The sequence below is a fragment of the Limulus polyphemus genome, unplaced genomic scaffold (assembly GCF_000517525.1).
Source record: "Limulus polyphemus unplaced genomic scaffold, Limulus_polyphemus-2.1.2 Scaffold1186, whole genome shotgun sequence".
In the NCBI taxonomy this organism is placed as follows: Eukaryota; Metazoa; Arthropoda; class Merostomata; order Xiphosura; family Limulidae; genus Limulus; species Limulus polyphemus.
The window spans coordinates 265,132-288,079 of record NW_013666796.1 but is presented as its reverse complement, the minus strand read 5'-3'; the positions used below and the strand labels follow the sequence as shown (position 1 = coordinate 288,079).

Below are 22,948 nucleotides of genomic sequence, written 5' to 3'. Positions count from 1 at the left end.
AAAGTTGTGTACATGACCCTTCGCATCAATGATGAAAGTACGATGTCAAAATGGATTTCCCTAGGCTATACCATGTGGTCCATACCCTGAAAGTATGATCTTTTCTCAGCATCCAAAAAATTTTCCCTTGTTCATAAGTACTTCATTTGGAAAATGTCATTTCCAAGTTTTGCTAGAGTTCATCTTACGTACTATTAGAGTAAAAAAAAAAGTAGTGCAGAATTGTGAATTTATCAAAAATAGCAAAGATCCTTTGACCCTAGCACCACAAATTCCACCTCACACTGTGATATTATCAGGTACACTGATTTTGTACAGATAGGGATATTACCCAGTACCCACTCTAACTAGAGATATGGTGGAAAATATACAGCAGAAATTACAACTTTAAAAAGCCAGTTAATTGCATGCTAGTGTGTTAGGCTTAAGCCTGATTTGCATTATTAATCTTGACTCTGACTGTTCGATCAGTAAGAAAGTTTATTATGTGAAACGGAACTGAAGGCTTTCTGAACACATAAATTAACTATAGTAGTGTGCTTTCTGTGAAAACCTCGGTAAATTGTTTCAAGAAGTCTAACGGGGTCGTCAGAAACTCGTCTATGCTTCCTGGCCGAGTTTTGAATGTTGTTTAAAATGTTACTGGTCTCGAGGAATGAGTTCATGCGGTTAATTACTAGTTTCTCCATTAATGTTTCTAAGGTATTCAGTAAGCTGACGGGGGACCGCAGATCTGTAAATGGCACATTAATATTGGGTCATACCATCGTCGCCTATGTTAAATGATCACAATGGCCTGTAGTTACATTAAAAGTAAGCTAACAAAATGCTGTAGTTGGAGGTCTATGGTGAGTGCAAAAACCTATCTTGGCATTGCACAGTATAATTGTAGTTCATTTAATTTCTTGCAGTACTACGTAATTCATAATAAAAAGAATAACAGAGCATAAAGCCTAAATTAATTTTAGCATTACTTTGCATATGAAGGGCATGAATTAATTAGTCCATTATTCTATTCTGACTAACGCTTTGGATAAGCATGTCTTCACACTAAAATACACTAGTAGACTGGTCATGTGTAAATAAATACAAGGTCACACGTGCTTTTTTCTTCTGAACAGAACTACCTTAAATTCTTATTTTAGAATACACAAATTCACATCCTTTGCAAACTGTTGCAATACTGGTTTCCTGGTGCTTCTTTTCTGTACTACATTTCTTATTTTTCTTTTTGTTAGACTCTTCTAATGTTCAGAAAATTTATATTCTTTTACCCTGCTCTTCTATTTTATGCTTTCGACTATTTTCACAATTCTTGGACGTACGTTTTACAACAGCTTTTTAAACTATGGCCAATTTCTCAAAACATGCTGTCATTTTTAAATGTCAGTCAACTCTAAATGTTGTAGGTTATATAACACATTCAGTTAGATTTCTTCAAAATTGATAAGTCCAACACAGTAATGGGCTAACATTCCAGATTCTCCTTGATAATGAAAACAGTTTTTTTTTGGTTTGGTTTGAATTTTGTGCTAAGCTACACGAGGGTTATCTGAGCTAGCCATTCCTTATGTTGGTAGTGGGAAGGCAGCTAATCATTACCACCCACCGTAATGACAACAGAAAACAATGTTCTAAATTCCCATAATTTTGAACCCTTATGTAACTTTTATTTTTCAAAATTTTCCTTTTTCAACTGGATCAAAAGTCAGAATGACTTTTAGAACCAAGCAACACATTTTACAGTTCTGGATATTAAAAGTCACCCCCTTTAAACCAAGTTTTAATCATTTTTAACTCATATGACTCCAACTACCAGAGTATGTACTTTGGAACATATATTTCCTTATTTATAGCTAACTATAACAGTTTAGAAGACACACATTTTCATCAGAAAAGTAATGTTTAATTACAGGTACAATGAGTCTTTAAAGTTTTATACAATGCACAGCAAATTCTGATACAGGAGTTCAAATCAACCTTAATGATTAAAAACTAATGTAAACATCTTCATTGCTGCATAATGAGTGTCTACATTGTTCACAAAATACCTTTGATGCTTCAAGTATAATATTGTACATTTTTCAAACACTTCCCACAATTAAAGTGAAATAACATAAGACGTTAAAAAGACAGTACTTTAATAAATATACATTTCTCAAGACATGTTTATTTTAAACATAATAAAATATTGTATTCCTTAACTAATTCAGTTATCAAGTTTCAAGCTAACTGCTAAAAAAAATTAAATAAACATGAAGTGGGAGTTTGTCTCCAACAATATATACAAAAAGGAAAGGAAAAACAACTTCACAAAGATAGCTTGTGCTCGAAATTCTATATACAGCTCTTACTGCTCAATTTTTATTATTGGGTGTGTCTCACCTTTTCCGCTTAGGTTCTAGAGAGTAACAAAAACTATCATCGGTTGTTTACTACTGCTTAGGTTCTAGAGAGTAACAAAAACTATCATCGGTTGTTTACTACCGCTTAGGTTATAGAGAGTTACAAAAACTATCATCGGTTGTTTACTACCGCTTAGGCTCTAGAGAGTAACAAAAACTATCATCAGTTGTTTACTATTGCTTAGGTTCTAGAGAGTAACTGCTCATAAGTTAACCCTAACGTTGACAAAGAATGAATGTAATTTTATTCCATACCTCAGAATAAAGTAAATGGTTGTAAGTAAGTATACAACACTTTCTGTAGTTTATTATCACATCTCCTACCCAAGGCAGTATTTAGAACTTAAGCAGCTAGATTCACATTGTTAAGCTCAACTTGGTTAAAACAGTATTTAATATTCCCTGTGACTTGAGCTCCACTGCCTATGTTTAGTGCAATTTTTTAAAAAAATGTCACATTTCAAATACTTTTTGTTTGTAAATGAGAAATATTAAGTATTAATTTGAATATGCATGTGTGTGTGTGTGTATTATACCTTACCAGCATTAGATAATATATAAACTTATTAAAGCATAAACAAGATGAAATAGATGGGTGGTTGTTAGTGCAGCTATAATAATTTTTTTCTGAACTGAACATCAATGGAATATACTCTTCCCTCCAATTCCCAGGTTTCTTTCATGATTAACCTTTTTATTGTAGCCATTTCTATAGATTTTTCAAACGTTTCTGTTTCTTTACACCAAGTATTTGCAAAACGGTTGTTTACTACCGCTTAGGTTCTAGAGAGTAACAAAAACTATCATCGGTTGTTTACTACCGCTTAGGTTCTAGAGAGTAACAAAAACTATCATCGGTTGTTTACTATTCATAAATATTAACAACACTGAAAATTTCACTTACAAAATGGATTTACTGTGGTTATGATGGTAATAATCTGACTTGTAACTACACTTCTGATTTCTCTTGACTTTTATAGTTGTAAGATGGTTGGACGATGGATGTGACGTAGACATGTAAATATTCCATCATAGGTATTGTAAATAAATGAGGATTTTTTTTATTATTATTGCAAGATAAATGTAGCTTCATTGTTGAAGTGAGACTGTCTTGTAATTACATTTAATGTGTCTTTTGTTGTTTTTTTACCTCTGTTGCTACATCAAAACACAATGATTGTTTTGATATATAAGTGACTATTAGAAGTAGCCATTGCATTTACTAATCAAGAAATGTGTGTGTGTGTGTATTTCTACAAAAAAAAAATTGTTGCATAAAATCAAAACTATCATCGGTTGTTTACTACTGCTTAGGTTCTAGAGAGTAACAAAAACTATCATTGGTTGTTTACTACCGCTTAGGTTCTAGAGAGTAACAAAAACTATCATTGGTTGTTTACTACTGCTTAGGTTCTAGAGAGTAACAAAAACTATCATAAAGTAATGAAAGCAAAAATTTGGAAAAGTATGTACTCAATTGTTAAAATGGCTTGTTTTCAAACTTAGAAAAGCTTAAGTTTTTTCACTGGTTGTTCTTTTTTTTTTCGACAACATTTATTAACTCTCTAAACCCAAGCATCCGGGCAAAAATCCTGATGGCATCTGATAACATTTACGTCTGTCTGGCTGAAAACTAATCCAAATCATGTTATTATCCACTTTTTATAAATAGACTGGAAATTTTGTAAGGTATGATAATTATTAGGACATCATGAAAATAATTCTGGCAGAATATGCAAAAAATTATGGGTTTAAGGAGTTAATAAATTAGGCATACAAGTGGTTTCACCTGGGTATGGATGATGCTGAGATAGAATTCAACTACTATCTTATTCATAAATGTACACAGTTGAAAGCAATGTACTGATTCCTAATCTAATTCAACTTATATTTACTGAAGTGACTAATATTATAACATTGTTACAACCTAAGTGCAATACACGTGAAAAAATTGCCAAACTGATGAAGATTAAACTTGACTATTGTCAAAGATAATTAATTTTCATTACATCTTTTAGGACTTACCTTGTTGAGAGATTTACCATTCAATGTCCTATATTTTTTACCCATTAGTGTTCAGAAACTTAAATACCCTGTTAACCCTTAACAACCGGGACCTGAAAATAGCATATCACTTGCAAATCAAGCAGCTTTATTAGCTTGAAAAGATGGACCATTTCAGCATTAATTACCATAACCCTGCAAGGGTATCACAATCAGGTCCACAGGTGTACATGTTTCCGTGCACGTATCTCGAAAACTAATAAACTGATGTACACGAAAATTTTACACACGATGGGAAGTCATTATGGGACAGTCCTCCACAAATTTGGCCCAGATCCAAAACTGGATCATTTTGAAACATTTTTTATAATAAAAAGAGCATTTTCACAGTTTTCGGTTCAATAACTCTGTAAAGTATGATCGGATTTGTACCCAAATTTCATGGACAATTAAGGGTGAAACTCCCCATCGCACTACAAAAAATGATCTAGATCATTGATCATTCTGGACCAGAGAAGGATTTGCCGAGTTTTCAAAGGCAAAATTTTATGTTATCCAATATAAATGCATGCAATCTCAAAAAGGAGCAGTGGGGCGAGAGAAAAATCTCTCCCCAAATGAAACTAATGGTATTAAACTGTTTCATTATATAACAAACACTTAAAAATTATTAGAGTGATTTATTTGTAACCAGATTATTTTCACATTAAAACTGTGTTTTAAATTATTTAATAAAAATGTTATAAACACAAGTCATATACCTATGAAATTTGTGAATAATGCTAAAGCTGGATTTTATACAATAGCAAAATACTGACATATACACAAAATCTGTTTGTTTTTTTACATATTTTTGGAAAAGTTTACCATAAACAAGAAAGTTTGCTTTTGACCTTGAATTTTAATAATACTTTCCCAAATATAAAAAGTAATTCAATTAATTAAAAAAAAATGTCTAAAGTGAGCAAGCACTAATTTCTATAGTGTACTTACAATCCACTGTCATCTTTTTCCTTGTCCATTAATTTATAAACCAGTAGTTTTAGAAATAAGCCTCAGTAACTTCAAGAAAAGTAGCAGAATGTTTTATTCTTTTGTTTCAATAAGCATAATCAAAGTGTTTACACCAGAGTAAAAAAATCTAATGGTTAAATTCAAGCAAGACACTTTTATTTTCTAAGTGATGGAGAATTTTTATTTATAAATGCTATATCAACAATGATATAACCATCTCTATAAACATTGATGTCAATATCTAGTGTACTAAAAGCTCTAACGACATTAATATTTTGTGTTCTAGTTAGCAGCTACCTTGCCTACCTTATAAAATAAATACAGAAACATGAAAAACACTACTACTATATAAATCAGTAAAACAATGTGACTAATTTATTTTCCACAAGCATTTCTAACCTTCAAGTACATTTTCTTTTGTTATAAGATCAAAAAGCACATATTATATATTTTTACTTTAAGCCTTTTTTCACTTATCCAAGTGCCATCATCAGCTAAGAGTTACCTCTAAAGGTTACACTCACATTACATTTTCAATAAAACTAGGTACGTGCATTTTGAAAGTTCGTATATTAAACATAACTTAATAATTACAAAAAAATTGGCAGTAATAACGAGATTGTGCTGTAAAAGAAGATAAAACGAAACAAAATATGACATTAGCATGATAATTTATATGTTACTTTTCAATGAACAAACTTGCATAGTGTAAACAGTTAAGGATGTTAAATAATCTAACCTCAGCAAATACTGACCATCAAAACATTTCACACCAGCATTGAGAATAAGAGACCAATGCCTCATTGAACTGGCAAGGGTGAGGGGTCCCAAACAAACAACTTTACAGCCTAACCCTTCATGAGGACTTCTTTAAGAAAACTAGTTTAATTTTGAATTAATTATTATATACTTATAAATTAATAAATGATAAAAGATTTTCATTCATACACTTATACATAGATGCAATTAGGCCTACATTTTTAGGTAACTCAAATTTTTTTTATATATATATAAATACAAATTCTAGTCGATGAACCCCTGTACAATGCAACCTACAGAGTATTTAAAATATCTGTTTCTACAGTGTGCTTACACAGAATTACACAATGGTAGAATAACACAAATACAGACAGACGAGTGTATTTTTGATTTTAAATTATCATCGTATAAATTTAATAGAAACTCAAAAATAATATGTTTAACGAGTTGAATGACAGCTATTTAACGTAATCGGTAATGAATAAGTACCACTAAATATTTGAAAAAAATTACTAAATTAATCACTTTCTAAATTTTAAATACCATAATAAAGACACGATGATCTTTAAGCATTTCACACAGACACACACAAACACGAGTAAATTAAATAAAGGCATGCTTTCAGAAGAACATTTTTCTTCCAACATCATGAGCAAATTAAAAATTATTCATACTACTGAACTATGCCAATATCTACTTCAGTTACTGAAAACATGATTCAACATTTTATCGAAACAGGGACATGTATTAAAATCACTACAATAAATGGTCAAATACAAAGTATATTAATTGTACTTCTTGTATTTAGTAACTATGAAAAAGAACCGTTTTAATAAAGATTTATAACACTTTGAGAACATTCTAAATACCTGGTCTAGTGTTATTCTCTACACAGTTTAACAGATATATTTTATTTAATCTCGTTTTTGGTGTGTGTGTGTGTGTGTGTATGTACGCTAATATTTTAAAAACTGGATATAATTAACTTGACTACTTCAGTATGTCACGTTCTGTTCTTTAATGAACAGCTAGCACTAAATAAATGTATGATACACACTCAATTCCTATTTTATATGCAAACCCTGTACAATATATATATATTTTTTTCATGCAAAGAAAAAGAATATTAGATTGAATAGTGCCGACTCTTACCGTTTTTGTTACTCATAGGGACAAAACATACAATGAAAATTATGCAAGTCTACACTGAATTCCTTGCTTAAGTTATATTTACCCTGAATATACATCATTAATTAAAAGTTTTTGAGATTACAGCCACACACTTCTAATTTCATGTAGAATAGTGACTGGGATTGGAGCCTTTACGTGAAACCTCTTCCACGGCACTCAAATTTTGTGTTTCTTCCCAATCTGTGACAGAATCCAACTGTGTAAAGTCATTATCTATCTGCTGTGACAAAAGAGTTGAAGTAGATGCTGAAAAACTGTCTTGCGCAGCAGTGTCTACAGGGAGAGATACACAGCTGGTGCTCGTACTGCTGGAGTTAGCATGCGAGTCTGGCACAAAAAAGCTCTGTGTTGGTTGAACCGCATGGCCTTGATTGCTAACTTTTGCTGTATAACTTTCATTGCTAAAGGAAGGCAGTCTGGATATAGTATTATGGGAGGACAAGGATCTTGCACCAAGGTTTGGGGAGAAGTAGCTCCGTTCATGAAGTTTATGCTTTAACATTTGGTTCCTTTCAAGTGACATATTTACCTTACTTGGCCGTGAACTTTGAGTGAATACCGGCTGACAGTTGTTCTGCATGCTAATAGGTGATTCTTGTGCAACAGAACATACTGATTGGTCTCCTTTAGGTGCACTTCCTTGATAAGGTTTTAAAACGGATGTTGGAAGGACATCTTGGTTCATCAATCTTTGTTCACAAAAAGAATTCTGTGTTTTCATTTCTTTGCTAGGTAAAGTGATTTCTGACTCGGATTGAAATTGTTGGAAATTACCAACACTCTGAGGGTATGTTCTTTGAGAACCCACAAAATTTGGGATAAAACCACCCTGTCTTGTATCAGGAAAGGTATTCTGATAATACTGAGTTCTTTGACCTTTGGATCTGAGAACAGAAACTTCTTGAGCTCTTGTACTTAACCTTTGGGTACTGTCTCCCTGATGTTGTTTAAAAGGATCAGGATGTTGCTCATTACTGAAGTTGTTTCTTTCTTGTTCATGAAAATTATTTCTGTCTGAGGATAAATCCCTCATTTCATTGACAAAAGTAAAATCCAAACGATCCTTACCCAAATGGCCATTGTTGGCACTTTTTTCTGAACTGACTGTTGTACAATGTTCAAAGCCTTGACCTTTAGACATTAAGTTTGTGTACACTGGCAAAGAAGATCCTGATGTTGTACCTAGGCTATCAGAAATAAACATAGATTGATTCTGTTCATCAAAGTTACTACCCAATGCTGTCTGATCATTCAAAAGCCTATTGTGTTTGCTATAGGCAGTAAGATCTGGAGTACTGGAATGCTGGTTTGGTACATTTGTTTGAAATCTGTCCGAGTTAGTATTAAGATTTTCTTTATGAACAGAATTCTCCTGAAGCATCCAAGATGGCTCTATACCATTGGTACCTCCAAAGGTGGCATTACTTGAATCATATGGCATATTTACGTGTGTGGGACGTTGATCAGCATTTTGCTCTAAGTGGGAAGATTTTTGAGTTTCGGTAACATGACCGTCAACTAACGAGTTGGGATTCTGTGGCCTATTAACACTCTGTCTGATATGCCCATCATGTTGGTTTTTGGAATTTTTAGACACAGAAAGGTGTCCATCAGAAACCAGCTGATGGAAAGTGTTTCTATTTGGAAACCTAGTTGGAAAAGAAACTGCACCAGAAACAGAACTTGAAAATGGTTTGTTTGGAAAAGAAGGTAAATATCCAGCAATAGGAACAGCAGGTAATCCTTTAGAACTTGTATTTGTTACATTTCTGTAAGATACAGCAGTCGGAGATGTCCAACTGCTTGATATGGATGGTTTGTTCAAATTATCTTCTTCTGAACTTGTTTCTGAACTACTTGTGCTGCTTGAACTTGAATCAGTTGGAAGATCTTTCTTAGTTGCTTTGCTGTTATTCTCTACTTCATCATCATCATCACTAAGATCAATCACTTCCGGAGGTGAAGTCTGGACAGTTTTTCTCAAGGAAGATGCCGAAAATTGAACTGTGCCTCCACACTGCAGTGTAGGTTGAACAATCTGATATAACAACACAGATATGGAAAAAAATAATTAATGCTCTCGAAGCAAACTGCTAATCTTCTCACTTGACATATGTTTAGTAAATCACAGTAAAAACAGCTAAAGAAAACCCTGTAATTCAGGGGCAGATTGATTTCACTGGGAAAATTCCAGGAGGTCGGGTAGTCCAGCGAATTGTTTTTCAAACACTATTTAAATCACTCCCAATTTCCCATTACAGATTTGTAGTGCAGAAAAGTGATAAATGGTTGACTATATTACTTTCCTAAAATTATATTAATGTGAATTACTTTGTAAAAGTTCATTTAACTGTGTGGTCATTTCAGTCTATACTTTTTATACTAAGATAATTATTCACTGGACTGTAAACGAAACATTTTGCTCAATTTATTCGTAATTAATTTGTTTTTGAATTTTGCGCAAAGCTGCACAAGGGCTATCTGCACTTTGCCGTCCCTAATTTAGCAGTGTAAGACTAGGGGGAAGACAGGTAGTCATCAACACCAACCTCCAACTCTTGGGATACTCTTTTACCAATGAATAGTGGGATTAACCATCACTTTATAACGCCCCCATGTTTGGTGTGACGGGGATTCGAACCGGCGACCCTCAGATTGCGAGTCGAGTGCCTTAACCACCTGGCCATGCCGGGCCAAATTTATTTGTAAACTGTATGAACAGTATTAGCACATATTATACATTATGCAGTAATGCAACACCAAACTCAGTTTCATCGGCACTCCTCTCTCCCTGACCCGATTTTGCTAGGCCACTTATATTCCCCAATCCACCCCTGCTCCGACACGTACTTCTCTCAAGTACACAAACTCTGACCATGAACATAGCAGAATTATTAATTTTTGGCCAAATCATTTTCTTTTATATACACTGCTCAAAATTTGTCAGAAAAATATTTCTTTAAAAAAAAAAAAAAGTGCACTGAAGTGGCTGGTTGTAAAAAACTTACAAGTGTAGAGGATGACATTTCGAACATCTTCTATCTTCAGGTCTGTGTGATTTGTTGCAAGTCTTTTATACTATCCAGGATACTATAAAACACCAACAGCTTACTCACATTGACCTGAAGATGGAAGATGTTTGAAATGTGTTTATTTTTCTACAACAGATAATTACCAGCCACTCCAGTGTACTCATCTTGAATACTCTATCTAAACAATCTACCAAAGAATAAAATAGGCTATGTAAAATAAATATAAGACTCACTCAAATTTAATATAATAGTCTTCATCTAGTTACATTGAAAGATAAAGCATTTTTTCAATATAAAGTTTCAAATGTTGAGGCTATTACTTTTCAGCCAAGGAAAAATGTTTAGAATATTTTAAACTTAAATTTAATATAATAGTCTTCATCTACTTACATTGAAAGATAAAGCATTTTTTCAATATAAAGTTTCAAATGTTGAGGCTATTACTTTTCAGCCAGGAAAAATGTTTAGAATATTTTAAACTTAACGCAATACATTCGTAAGATTGTATTTAATTAAACAACTGCTAAAACTTAATGCAATTAGCAATAACATAACTCACTGGACAACAAGTAAATACTTATAACTACTTGTTACATTAGCTGGTAAAAAATATTAATTTAATTAAGTAGTTAGTATTTATCATTTTTTCTTTTAAAAACTCTCTACATACCCCAAAAGAACGTTGGTTCTGTCTGTTTGTTGAGGTTGGGACTTGAGACTGATTTTGGTGAGCTGAAAAAAAGACAAAAACAATTCAACTAAAAAAAAACAAAAACAGTTAACCATGTTTGAAAAATCAGCATTTTTTCCAAATTTAAATAAATATATGTTTTGCTCATATTTTTTTTATTGATATTTTGCTCTTTTGTGCATTTGTTTAATTTGCAAAGAAAAACAAAATGTTCAGACTTACATTTCTGCAACAGTTCTGAGGTGTCTTGCCTGTAAACAATGTGCTTATTCGTATTTTCAGAATGTTTCTGTCCATCTCAAAGCGCAGGTTAATATTTGCAGAAAACCATCATCAACTCTAAGATTTTGTTTCTGGTTATAGACTATTTAAAGTCAAAGTGAAATAATGTGTATCAAAACTACATATGGACATTTCATAGGTTGTTTGATGCCACAGAAAACTGATTGCTTTTGGGAAGGATATGTAACAGCCCTTTAAGTATATGGATTAACTTGAGGTACCAAGACCATTCAGAAATAGACCTTTATTACCTTACTTCTCCCTCTTTTATGGCATGTGATGTAAATAACTGCTGATAAAGATCAGCTCTGACATTAACTACAGGCAAAGTTTAAATACCATTGTATAAAACAGATTATAGACTATTTAAGTCAATATAGAATCAATAAAGTGGGCTGAGAAGAAATCATACAATTTTTATGGGAAAGTGATTGGATGTAAATTCCTGCAGAGTACAACAGAATTTACTGGGAACAAATCAAAGATCAAGGAATTTTTTATATTTTCTTTAGACATTCTTTTTGTTCTTGAAAATGTTTTAAGTTATATTTGTTTGAAACTATGAAAATTTTCTACTGTGACAAGACATCATATAATCCTAGTTAGGTTTAGACAATGGTGAGGATAAAAAAAAAGATGATGATCAAATTCTTATATATTGAATATCATTGATGATTTGTCATGACTCAACAATACAGATGAATAGAAATTACTTTCTGAAAGTGAACTATATTTATTAGAGAGAAACTGATTCTGACCAAGAATACTGTTAGAAAAAGTACTGTTACATAGTGATACACCAGGTCACAGATCACCAATAAACCTTTGTTAGTTTTAATCATGTTTTTTGTTTCATAATTGGAAGTGATGACTACTGCAGTTCACAAAATCAAAAATCGAAAGAAATGTTAATAAACAAAAGTAAGTATTTTTTTCATTTCTTTTTTTTTAAACAGGGTCCCCTCAATAAAAATTTTGGAAATTTCACAATGCAAAAAATGAAAGAAAAATGTAAATTGAATGATATGATTTTTTTTAAGTTGGTACCAAACAGTACAAGTTCTTACTGAGATTCATGCAGCTTGATTAAATACTTCCACCATGAAAAAAAAAAATAAAATAAAAAATCAGTGGTCATCAATTACAACACCCTGGTCCAGAAAAGGTTAAGACATTTAGCAATGTATTTCTTGTAACATAACATTTTTTTTCTAAAACTTCATAATCTCTTTCTATATTTTAAATCATTTGAGTAGGTGAATTTTCTGGTATCTGATATTACCAGCATGGTCAAATATTGACCAATAACAGGTTTAAAATATCAGTATAATATCTATCAATTTTTATATTTGCAAATTTTTTGTTTTAGAAAATACAAGATTACCTAAAACATATGAAAGTTATATATGAAAGTATTATTCCAAAACATCAGCATGAGACGTTATTTTTCAAGCACTTTTCCACGTTCGTACAAATCCTGATACAATTCTCTTTCTAGTCAACTTAAGATCATATTTCTCATAAATAATCTTTATTTTGCCGATGATATTTTTTTTAACCAATATTCATTTATTTGAGAAATGAAAGTTTCTAATCATGCATCACCACATTCAAATAAAATATTACATAACTTAAAAATATAGTTTTTACCTGCATTTGCTATTTCAGCAAACTGTCCGTTTAAGACTTGCCCCTGACGACGAAAGTTCTCGGCCAGCTCAGGTGGGAGTCTCACTGCAACTAGTCGACCATCAGGAAGTCGCAAGTAAACTCCTTTGGGAGTCCTTAGCACAAGGATTTCTTGACCAGCAGGAAGTACTATAGACTGACCTGGTACTGAATTGGATGGGATACTGACAGCTGCCAATAAAAAAAAAAAAAAATTTAATTTTTTTTAAACCAAACACTGCTAATGTATATGAACTTAGAGATAAAATACTTGGCAAGTCATTCATTGAAATTGCATAAAATTTCAAAAATAATTTGTTTGGAATCCATCTAAACTCTACCTTTTATAATTTGTAGTAACAATCTAAGTTTAAGTTTTGTTCTACAGTAGTATTGAGTCTAAAGAAAGCCAATGTTAAAAAAAAAGGCTTGCAATGAGCATAATGACAGCCAAAAACTTTTTTTCCTAAACCTGAACAAATCGAATAGGTTTCTCAACATTAGATATAAATAATAATGCACAGGATGGAAACTTTCAATAAACCAGTTCTCTGCAATGACTGAGACTCCAAGATTTGTAGATAAGATATGGCTGGTTAGCTTGTAATAGTGAAAAAGCCAATGGAAATAAACCAAAAAATGAATTTTGGCCATGAAATAGACACCTTGACTGTACACAGATCACAAGAAAAATAACTGGAAGAAATGTATAAAGGTAGAGAAGTTAAAAGCACACTTAACAGAATATGGTAAAGAAACTACTGGAAAGTGAACCTTCCATCTCCTGTAATTCAACCAAATTCAGCAATATTTCTTTCAATCTATTTGGACTAAACCACACACCTCCATCTGACTCGCCAAAATTGCTCAACAGTCACTCAGAGAACAGCATCTTGCATCACAATGACTAATGAGTCACAAAATAAATTATTGTAACAAGTATAACTACCATTTTTGGTACAATTATTTCTAGTTAGGGAGCATCTATCCAAGCACCAGCACCATAACTGAATGTGTCCCATTCAGGGATCTCAAACTACAGAAAACTTACATAGTAAATTATCTAATGAAATAAAAACAACAAGCTGGGTTAAGCCTGACACATAAACAGGAAACTATGTATCCCATACTACACCAATTTCAAAGAAAACACTTAAAAATACCATTTTATAATAAATTAAAAAGGATGACCCCCATGGATATGCTAGTAAAGGATTATCAAACTTGTTTTTTACTCTTTGCAACTGAATTATAAAACAAAACTATTTGCACTGGTGTTTTATAGAGAAGCATAAGACACTTTTCTTATTTATAAAAATGTTCAATTGTCTGATTTGTCTATTACAAAGTCAACTCAAGTGTCAACAACAGATGGCCATAATAATTTTTTAACAAGCACAGCTATCACTAAATAAGTTAATTTTTTTTAAGAGGATTTAGCTAAGATAAAAAGATGCAACCCAGGTGTTATTAAAAAAAACTACCATCACATAGGTTAATTAAATTACGTTTAATTACTGATTACTGCTTTCAAAAGTCAAATTTTTCTCATTCACAATCAAAAGAAATATAACTTCAAATAAGAATACAGAAAAAAAAAAGATCACAGAAGTACAGATCAAATCACAAAATCATTTAAAATTAGAAGGTATTTCATTAATACAGCAGATCTCAAATTCACATACAAACAAGAGAAAGAGAGAAGAAACCACTAGATGGTCACTTTAATTTCCATCTATGGCTAACCAAAAAAGGTATTATCTACATCCTGAAACTTACCTTTAGTCATTTATTTTTGCTATGAATTTTATTGGGAAAACAAATTGACAAAAAAGTTAAAAACAATGCTATTCCTTAAATAAACATTTGAGTTAATTCTATCCTATTTAAACAATATTTAGACATCACAATGCAATTTTGTTGAATTATAAGTAACACGAGGGCTTTCTGTTCTAACCATCTCTAATTTAGCAATGATATACTAGAGGGAAGGCAACTAATCAACACCAGCCACTGCCAACTCTTGGGCTACTCTTTTACCAATGAATAGTGGGATTGATCATCACAATGTAATGCCCCCCCGAGGCTGAAAGGGCAAGCATGTTCGGTGATGGGGATTCGAACCCCCGAAAGTAATACGAGCAAAGGAAAATATATATTCAATTATACTTAAACAAATTAAGATCAACTCACTAGTTGGAACTGTCACCCTCTGAACATTAACACCTTGCTTCATAAGAAACTGGATGAGGGGCACATATGGTGAAACTTGACGGCCTCCCACCATGTTACTCATAGGCTGCACAGGGACTGAAGTAGATGGCTGGGATCGAGCATACCAGCTACCAGGATAACCACGAGGTGGTCCATGAAGTGGAGGTCTAACAAAACAATCAGTCAAAAAAAAAAAATGAAAATTTCTTGCATCAAATTTTTCAATAGTATTTACATGAAAGACTACAAATCATGCATTTGAGATACATTATGCTTATAATTTATAAATTATCTCAGTGAATTCCATGATAAGCTGCTTCCTTAAGATAAGACTTTATATAATACTAAAATATGGATAATTAGCTATGTTTTATTGCCAAGTTTATTCATATATACCATAATAATAAAGTACTTTAGTTAAATTTAGAAAGTAACTCAGTAAAACCTTGTGACATGCTCAGAAAATGATGCCTGCATAGAATGAGTTAAACATGTAATTCATGGTATCACATTTCACAACTGTGGCATTGCATTAGCAAATTTTTCTTATGAAGTGTGATTAACTAAAAAATTATATACTTCAGATCATTCAAATTTTTACTAATTCTGTGCACTACAGAGGGTTGAGTACATTATATAAAAATGATTTTGATTATGTAAATCAGTAAGCCACATGATACTTCCCAGCTGATATAAAGTCAAAGTGAAATTATGTGTATCAAAACTACATTTGGACATTCCATAGGTTGTGTGATGCCACAGAAAACTGATTGCTTTTGGGAAGGATATGTAACAGTCCTTTAAGTATATGGATTAACTTGAGGCACCAAGACCATTCAGAAATAGACCTTAAACAAGTTGTACCTCAGCCATGGCAAGCAGTGCATGGTGTCTGGTAACAGGTGAAAATCCATAAACAAAAGTCAGTGTAAAAATACCTCCATGTGCTCCAGAAAACAGTATACAATATACCACATTTCTCTGAATATAATACTCATTTTCTTTCCTCCAAATACCACCTGAAAAATTTACTGCACAAAGGTTCAAGGAAGCAAATCCAATGAATGGTAATGACAATTCTAGCAATGATGAAGATTTATGTAAAGATGAATAATTAGCTTAGTGTACTACCACATATAAACTTTACAATAAAGTTTATAAAGTTGACACAAACAAATTTCAATGAAATATCTCCAAAAATGTTTAATACATTTTTTATGACTGATGTGTTAAAAAACAAAACAAATTTTATTCAATTTACCCTTTCAAAATTGGATGTGCATTATATTCAGGCAAATACAGCAATTAGGAAGGATCTCTGTCTTGAAATGAGGCCAACAGGCCAATGGTTCACCAAGATAAGGTTTCCAGACATACTTCTTGTTCAACCACTGCTTATCTCAAGTAGCTGGAGAATGAAGTGGGTTTTCATGTTACTCCATATAAAGACACACCAGTCAAATCACCAGATGCAGAATTTACATATTTCTGTGTGAGTAGAATGTTGAAACATGCATTTGGAAATCGTCATCCTTGTACACTAGTTAGATTGAGGAATCATTTAAGGAGGAGATGTGTATATGAAAGTCTTATGAAACAGTCTTTCGTAATGGTTTATTTGTTGTTAAGCACAAAGTTACACAATCTGTGTTCTGTCTAATGTTGGATCAAAATCTGATTTTTATATTATAAAACCTGAGATTTATCACTGAGCCTTGGCGGACTTTTGCAATGGAAACTATGCTGCAGGGCTATTGACAAGATATATAGTGATCAAACAGAGCATGACTGGACTTGCAACATGAACTCTAACTCCAAAATTGTTTTAATATACCATACTCAACCTCTGTAATATTGCTTCCAGGACATGTAATTAACTTGTATTTTTATCTTTAACTGTTTTTAACTCTCGAGAATTGTCTATGGTATTTTAAAAAGAAAATTATCTTGACATTATAAAATGTTACCTTCCTAGAGGGTTTACAGGAAACTGGCCATTGTTAAAATAAACTGGTTTCATAAAACCACTTCCACACATACTGGCTCTCTTTTCCAGTTCATAAGTTTGTTTGGCAATACGTTTTTCAAATTTGGTAAGCTTGAGCTCTTTTCGGTCAATCAACAAAGATTCATGCTCAAAGGGTTCCTGTTCATGAATCAAAGAAAATGCTTGACATGGTAATGTATATACACACATGTCAAAAAATTCTCAGGAAAATGAAAAACTCAATATACTTCTATAAAAAATATTCATTATACAAAAACAAAATGCATTATTAAAGCCATCACGACAGTAACAACAACAAAAAATAAATAAATACAAGATTACATTCTAACTAAAAAACTAACAAGTCTCAACAAAATTCAGGTACATTTTAAAGTCAAAAATGTTTTTCAATCATCATTTACTGATATAATAAACAAAACAACTTCTTACGTATTATCTGTTCTTAATTACTTTAGATAAAAAAGAGAATTATTTGAGTTTATGATAATCAGAAAAAAAAAGTTTAAAAGTGAAATTACAAACATTTTTTTTAAGTGTGTTCAATCTGTTTCAGTGCTAGAATTTTGCTAGCACCAATTTTGGATTTTTAGTCAAGGAGCTATTTCATATCTTTACAAACCATTAAAATTGTTTACAATTACAAGTATGCTTTCAAACACTCTCAGAGTAGGAGCAGCTAAGAACCTCTTCATGTTGTTTATAAACTAACATATTGACATATACCATACTTGCTTCTGGTTTCAAAGACATTTCAAGTCAGTTTCATTAAAAATATCAAATCACTGTTATGAACTTTATGTAATCAAGCTTCAGACAATAATGTTAGAGAAAGAAAAATGAGCTTTACCTTCCAGAAAAAAACAAAACTATTTTACCCAATGTTTTTTTTGTTATTAAATGAAGGGTAAAGGTCATTTTCTTCTCTCTCTATCGTTATCAACAAAATGTCTAAGTCCCTCTAGTAATGCTAGTTAGCTCTTCCACAGTTTGAAAAAGAAACAATAGTTTATCAAGTGCTATGGTAATACTTTCAAAACTTCGTATTTACTTTACTAAGGCAGTAGTTCATATTCTGACATAAATAACGAAGCACTGGGTCTGTTGCTTTCGCTGCAGAGTCAGAGAGTCTGGAACGGGATTTTCTTCTTCCTGATAGTTAACAAGGTTAGTAACTTGACTCCAAGTGAAGTTAGTACTTGGGTTTAATTCATCCACGACACGATCTGAAAAAAAAATAACTAAAACTCAAGGATACCAATAATAAAAACAAGATATCAAAACAAAGATGTATATGTCGTTGTGAAACTCTCAAAAGAATCAAAAATTTTAAATATTAACATGTTAATTAATTAACAATGTGAGTAAAGTTGACAATCATGTTTCTCAATAGTGAGATAGGCATAACAATGTAGACTAAACTATGATTTATTAAAACTAAAACTATGGTGAACCAATCATTCAAACAAAAATGAATGAATACAATTTACAATAAAAATACTAAAACAAAACAATGCATTGCTCACCACCATTTACCTTTATTACTGTTGCCTGGGATAAGACTTTTTTCTCTCTAAATATTCACTATAAAAACTTACACAAGTGCGATAACAAACATATTAATTTCCTGCTTGATTTTTCAGATACAAAGTTATAACACTTGTGAACTTATCACTTTATAAGCAACAGCTTTGTTTAGTTTTCACTAAATTTTTTAAATGTACCATAAACACAGTTTTTGTGAATATATGACATTATACAAAATTTCTATAAGGCTTAAACATAAGAAATCGATAGGTTATAAAAGTTACTTAGTAAACAACATAACATTTTCAAAATGTTCCTTACAGAGGAATAATCTTGTGTTTATCTAATTTTTTTATATGTATTAGTGCTCTTGCTTTGTCCTAATTTAAGTTTAACAGTAGATAATTACATTCTATATATATATCTTGAGGAAGACGTACATCACGTCGAAACATGTACTTGTAGAGAGATATTTTAAAGTGGAAGCCGTACGGCTTCAATAAAGTTTTTATTGTGTAAATATAAAACATCGTTTCTAATTATTTATTATAATCTAAAAAATTTTTAAACACAAGTGCCTGTAGTGCATATATATCTAAATGCTTGGCAACTGAAAATATTAATATAAAATCTGAAATAAAACCGTGTGGTTAAATAACATACACATGTATGTAAATATTACAACCATTACATTTTTTTAAAATAATAGCCGATTTATAAATAGAATACATTTATGATAGACTTAGCTCTGCAATGATAACATGTATGATCTAAGTATCCATCTAAAAAGGCTTCATTTTACATCTGGTTCAAATCAAAATAACACAGTAGTAGTTTACCTGACATTCCCTGCTTATTAACCTGTCGTTCATATATTTTGTTTTCCAAGCTATTATCAGTAACAAGCCGGTAGATGTGGCAAGGTTTAGACTGCCCATAGCGGTATATTCGACAAACTGCCTGTAATCACAAATAAAAGATTATTACAAGAAAGACCTGTACTTGAACCTACTCTTACATGCTCTAATGCATCAGCTTTCTTCAGTAACTTATATATTCAATATTTTTACCATTACTTAATAACCATAAACTGCCTCTAATCACAAATAAAAGATTATTACAAGAAAGACCCTGTACTTGAACCTACTCTTACATGCTCTAATGCATCAGCTTTCTTCAGTAACTTATATATTCAATATTTTTACCATTACTTAATAACCATAAAGATGTATTCAATGGATTCTACGTATATTGCCACAGTGAAAGAGTAACATAATTTAAGTTAGTATGGTTAACACAAATATTGTTTACATATTTAAAATGTAATTGCTTATACTGCTGAATACCGATCATTTTTGAACTAACATAAATAAAACGAGCTTGATTGTGTGGAAGGAATGAAATGATCTTAATTATATGTATTAGAAAAGACTGGCTGGAATATTTACATTGAATACATACTAAAGTTATACATCAAATGAAAGAAGTGGAGTATGGAACATATCCAGAATAGATATTATAAAAAAAAACCATTAAAGAAACATACATGAGTGTATATGAATAAAGGTCAAGTGTATGATATGCTGAGGACACACGTAACTTATCCAAGCTGAAAAAAAATATATATATATCACTAGAAAATTAAACTTTGCATCAGTATGATGCCAGAAAGACATACAAAAACCTTCATGAAGTGGCATCAAAATACGTAAACATTTTGGACAAGCTGGATAATGTTTCACCAATTCCAACTATACTATATCGTGTAGCAATTCTGAGTTATGGAAAGTAAACATTTAGTCAATTACAAGTAATAAAAAAAAATAATCGTTTTATGGAAAGACATAAGGTATTTGACCTGAGGTCAGCATACAAACTAATGAGGTCATGGATAAAGTGCTGTTTACATGGGCTATTTTCAGTGGAAATGGCAGTAAATGACATAACTGATTAAAACTGTTTTAGAAAATTCCTACACCCTCTAGAAGAAATAGTCCTGTCCTCATTATAAAAAAAAATGTGATTAACTAATCAGTTCCATTCACTTCAAATTCATACGCTTCATATAGAATAAAAAAGCTAAACTAAAATTAATGCCAGTTCAGTCAGTCTTAGAGAGACGAACTAGGCAGTCAGTCAGTCCTGATAAAATCATAACAGATGAGTAAGTTTATTAACGTTTGTGGAAGTTTAATATTTTGAAGTGTATAAAGCACTAGATAAACTATCATAAAGCTAAAACATGAAAAGTTATTTAAGTAATCTTTTATGTAACAGAATCAATAAATTTATTTTATTTCATCATTACGAGTCTCTGATTCCTTTGTTCTTACATAAACTTAGTTGATCTGTGGTACTGCCACTGACTGCATATTAATATTTAAATAAATACTATTTGTAACTTGGTAATTATCTGATTTTCATTATAACTATTTGTTACAAAAAAATAAAATGCTTCTTTTAGTAGGTGAAGACTAAATAATTATTTCAGCTGACTTTAAGAAGTATGTGAATGAAACACTTAGTTGTCAATAATGTTTAGGGCATAATAGAGTTTAGTACTGTGTAAGTATTGCCAGGTGGTGATGAATATTACTGAAAAATAAGGCTGTTTTTTAACTAAGTGTTATCAAAATATAACACAATCACATACCACTATATCTAATTTTTAATGGCACCAATATCTTTGACACCTTTTTAACATGCAATAAAAAACATACAACATTACAAACCTGAGCATCGTGACAAGGATTCCAGGATGCATCGCACACAACAATCCGATTAGCTCCAATAAGATTAATTCCTAAACACCCAGCTCTCGTTGACAGAAGAAACAGATTCACAGAAGGATTATTGTTGAAATCATTGATTAGTTTCTCACGATCCAAACCATTAGTGCTTCCATCTAGACCTAAACGGTTGAACATTTTCATGAATTTTGAATTTTTTTTTAAAGATAACAATAAGCATAATGCCATAATTGCTCAAAAAACTTAAAAGTCTACGATAAATGTCATTCAATACTTAATAACACCATGTTGTCTGGCACTGCTGATGATGAAAAGTATTTCATAACATGTACTTAAAGGAGAAATTGTAGAATTCAAATTGTTGATTGATGAAATATTCACAATGCTACAATAATCAACAGCCTTCTGTTTTGGGAAGTCATGTTGGTGTTGTATAGATGGTTAGATGTTATGAAAACATTTTACACAGTGCATATTTTCACTTTCCAATAATTAAACTAATAAAATCTATTCAGACGTTTATGACCCATTAGATGTTTGCTTATGTTTGGCTGAAGAACAGAAAATATTTTACTAAACCTCTTTATATACTTTAATTTATTGAGGATCAGAAAATAAATGCATGGGTTTTGATATAAATAAAAATTAGTTAAGACTTAATTGAAATAATGCAATTAAGATTTTTTAGCAACACATAATTAGCTTTTCTTTAATTCATTATTGATAATTATTGTGTGTGTGTTTGTTTTTCTACTGTTCAAACAACAGTGTTCAGGAATCAAAATGACACAAGGTTGTGAAATTCGACATATAGACCAAGTTAATCAAATGGAAGACAATGTATACATGCAGTGGCTTATTCAAAACTGCTTGAATATGATTTTATATGATGGCTTTTATCCCTTTTGATACCATACAGTGTAACAATGTCATTATACCATACAATGTTTGTGTACATTGTCTTTCTCATGGTCAAATTAGTCTATACACAGTTTCGCAACAACGTGTGTATCTATACACAGTTTCGCAACAACGTGTCTATCTATACACAGTTTCGCAACAACGTGTCTATCTATACACAGTTTCGCAACAACGTGTATCTATACACAGTTTCGCAACAACGTGTGTATCTATACACAGTTTCGCAACAACGTGTCTATCTATACACAGTTTCACAACAACGTGTCTATCTATACACAGTTTCACAACAACGTGTGTATCTATACACAGTTTCACAACAACGTGTGTATCTATACACAGTTTCACAACAACGTGTGTATCTATACACAGTTTCACAACAACGTGTCTATCTATACACAGTTTCGCAACAACGTGTGTATCTATACACAGTTTCGCAACAACGTGTGTATCTATACACAGTTTCGCAACAACGTGTCTATCTATAC

General features: G+C 31.7%; 1 protein-coding gene across 1 annotated transcript in view; it reads right to left on the bottom strand.

Moving 5' to 3' along the window:
• Positions 1–5,478: 5,478 nt before the first annotated feature.
• The window catches only part of LOC106462507 (helicase ARIP4-like), a 58,472-nt gene continuing 41,002 nt past the window's right edge, over positions 5,479–22,948 (bottom strand). Inside the window, 9 exon segments of the mRNA XM_022389797.1 lie at positions 5,479–9,411; positions 11,076–11,137; positions 13,029–13,238; positions 15,240–15,427; positions 17,228–17,406; positions 18,317–18,393; positions 18,396–18,491; positions 19,632–19,752; positions 21,525–21,703. Coding sequence (XP_022245505.1) covers positions 7,474–9,411; positions 11,076–11,137; positions 13,029–13,238; positions 15,240–15,427; positions 17,228–17,406; positions 18,317–18,393; positions 18,396–18,491; positions 19,632–19,752; positions 21,525–21,703 — 3,050 coding nt within the window. The 3' untranslated portion in view covers positions 5,479–7,473.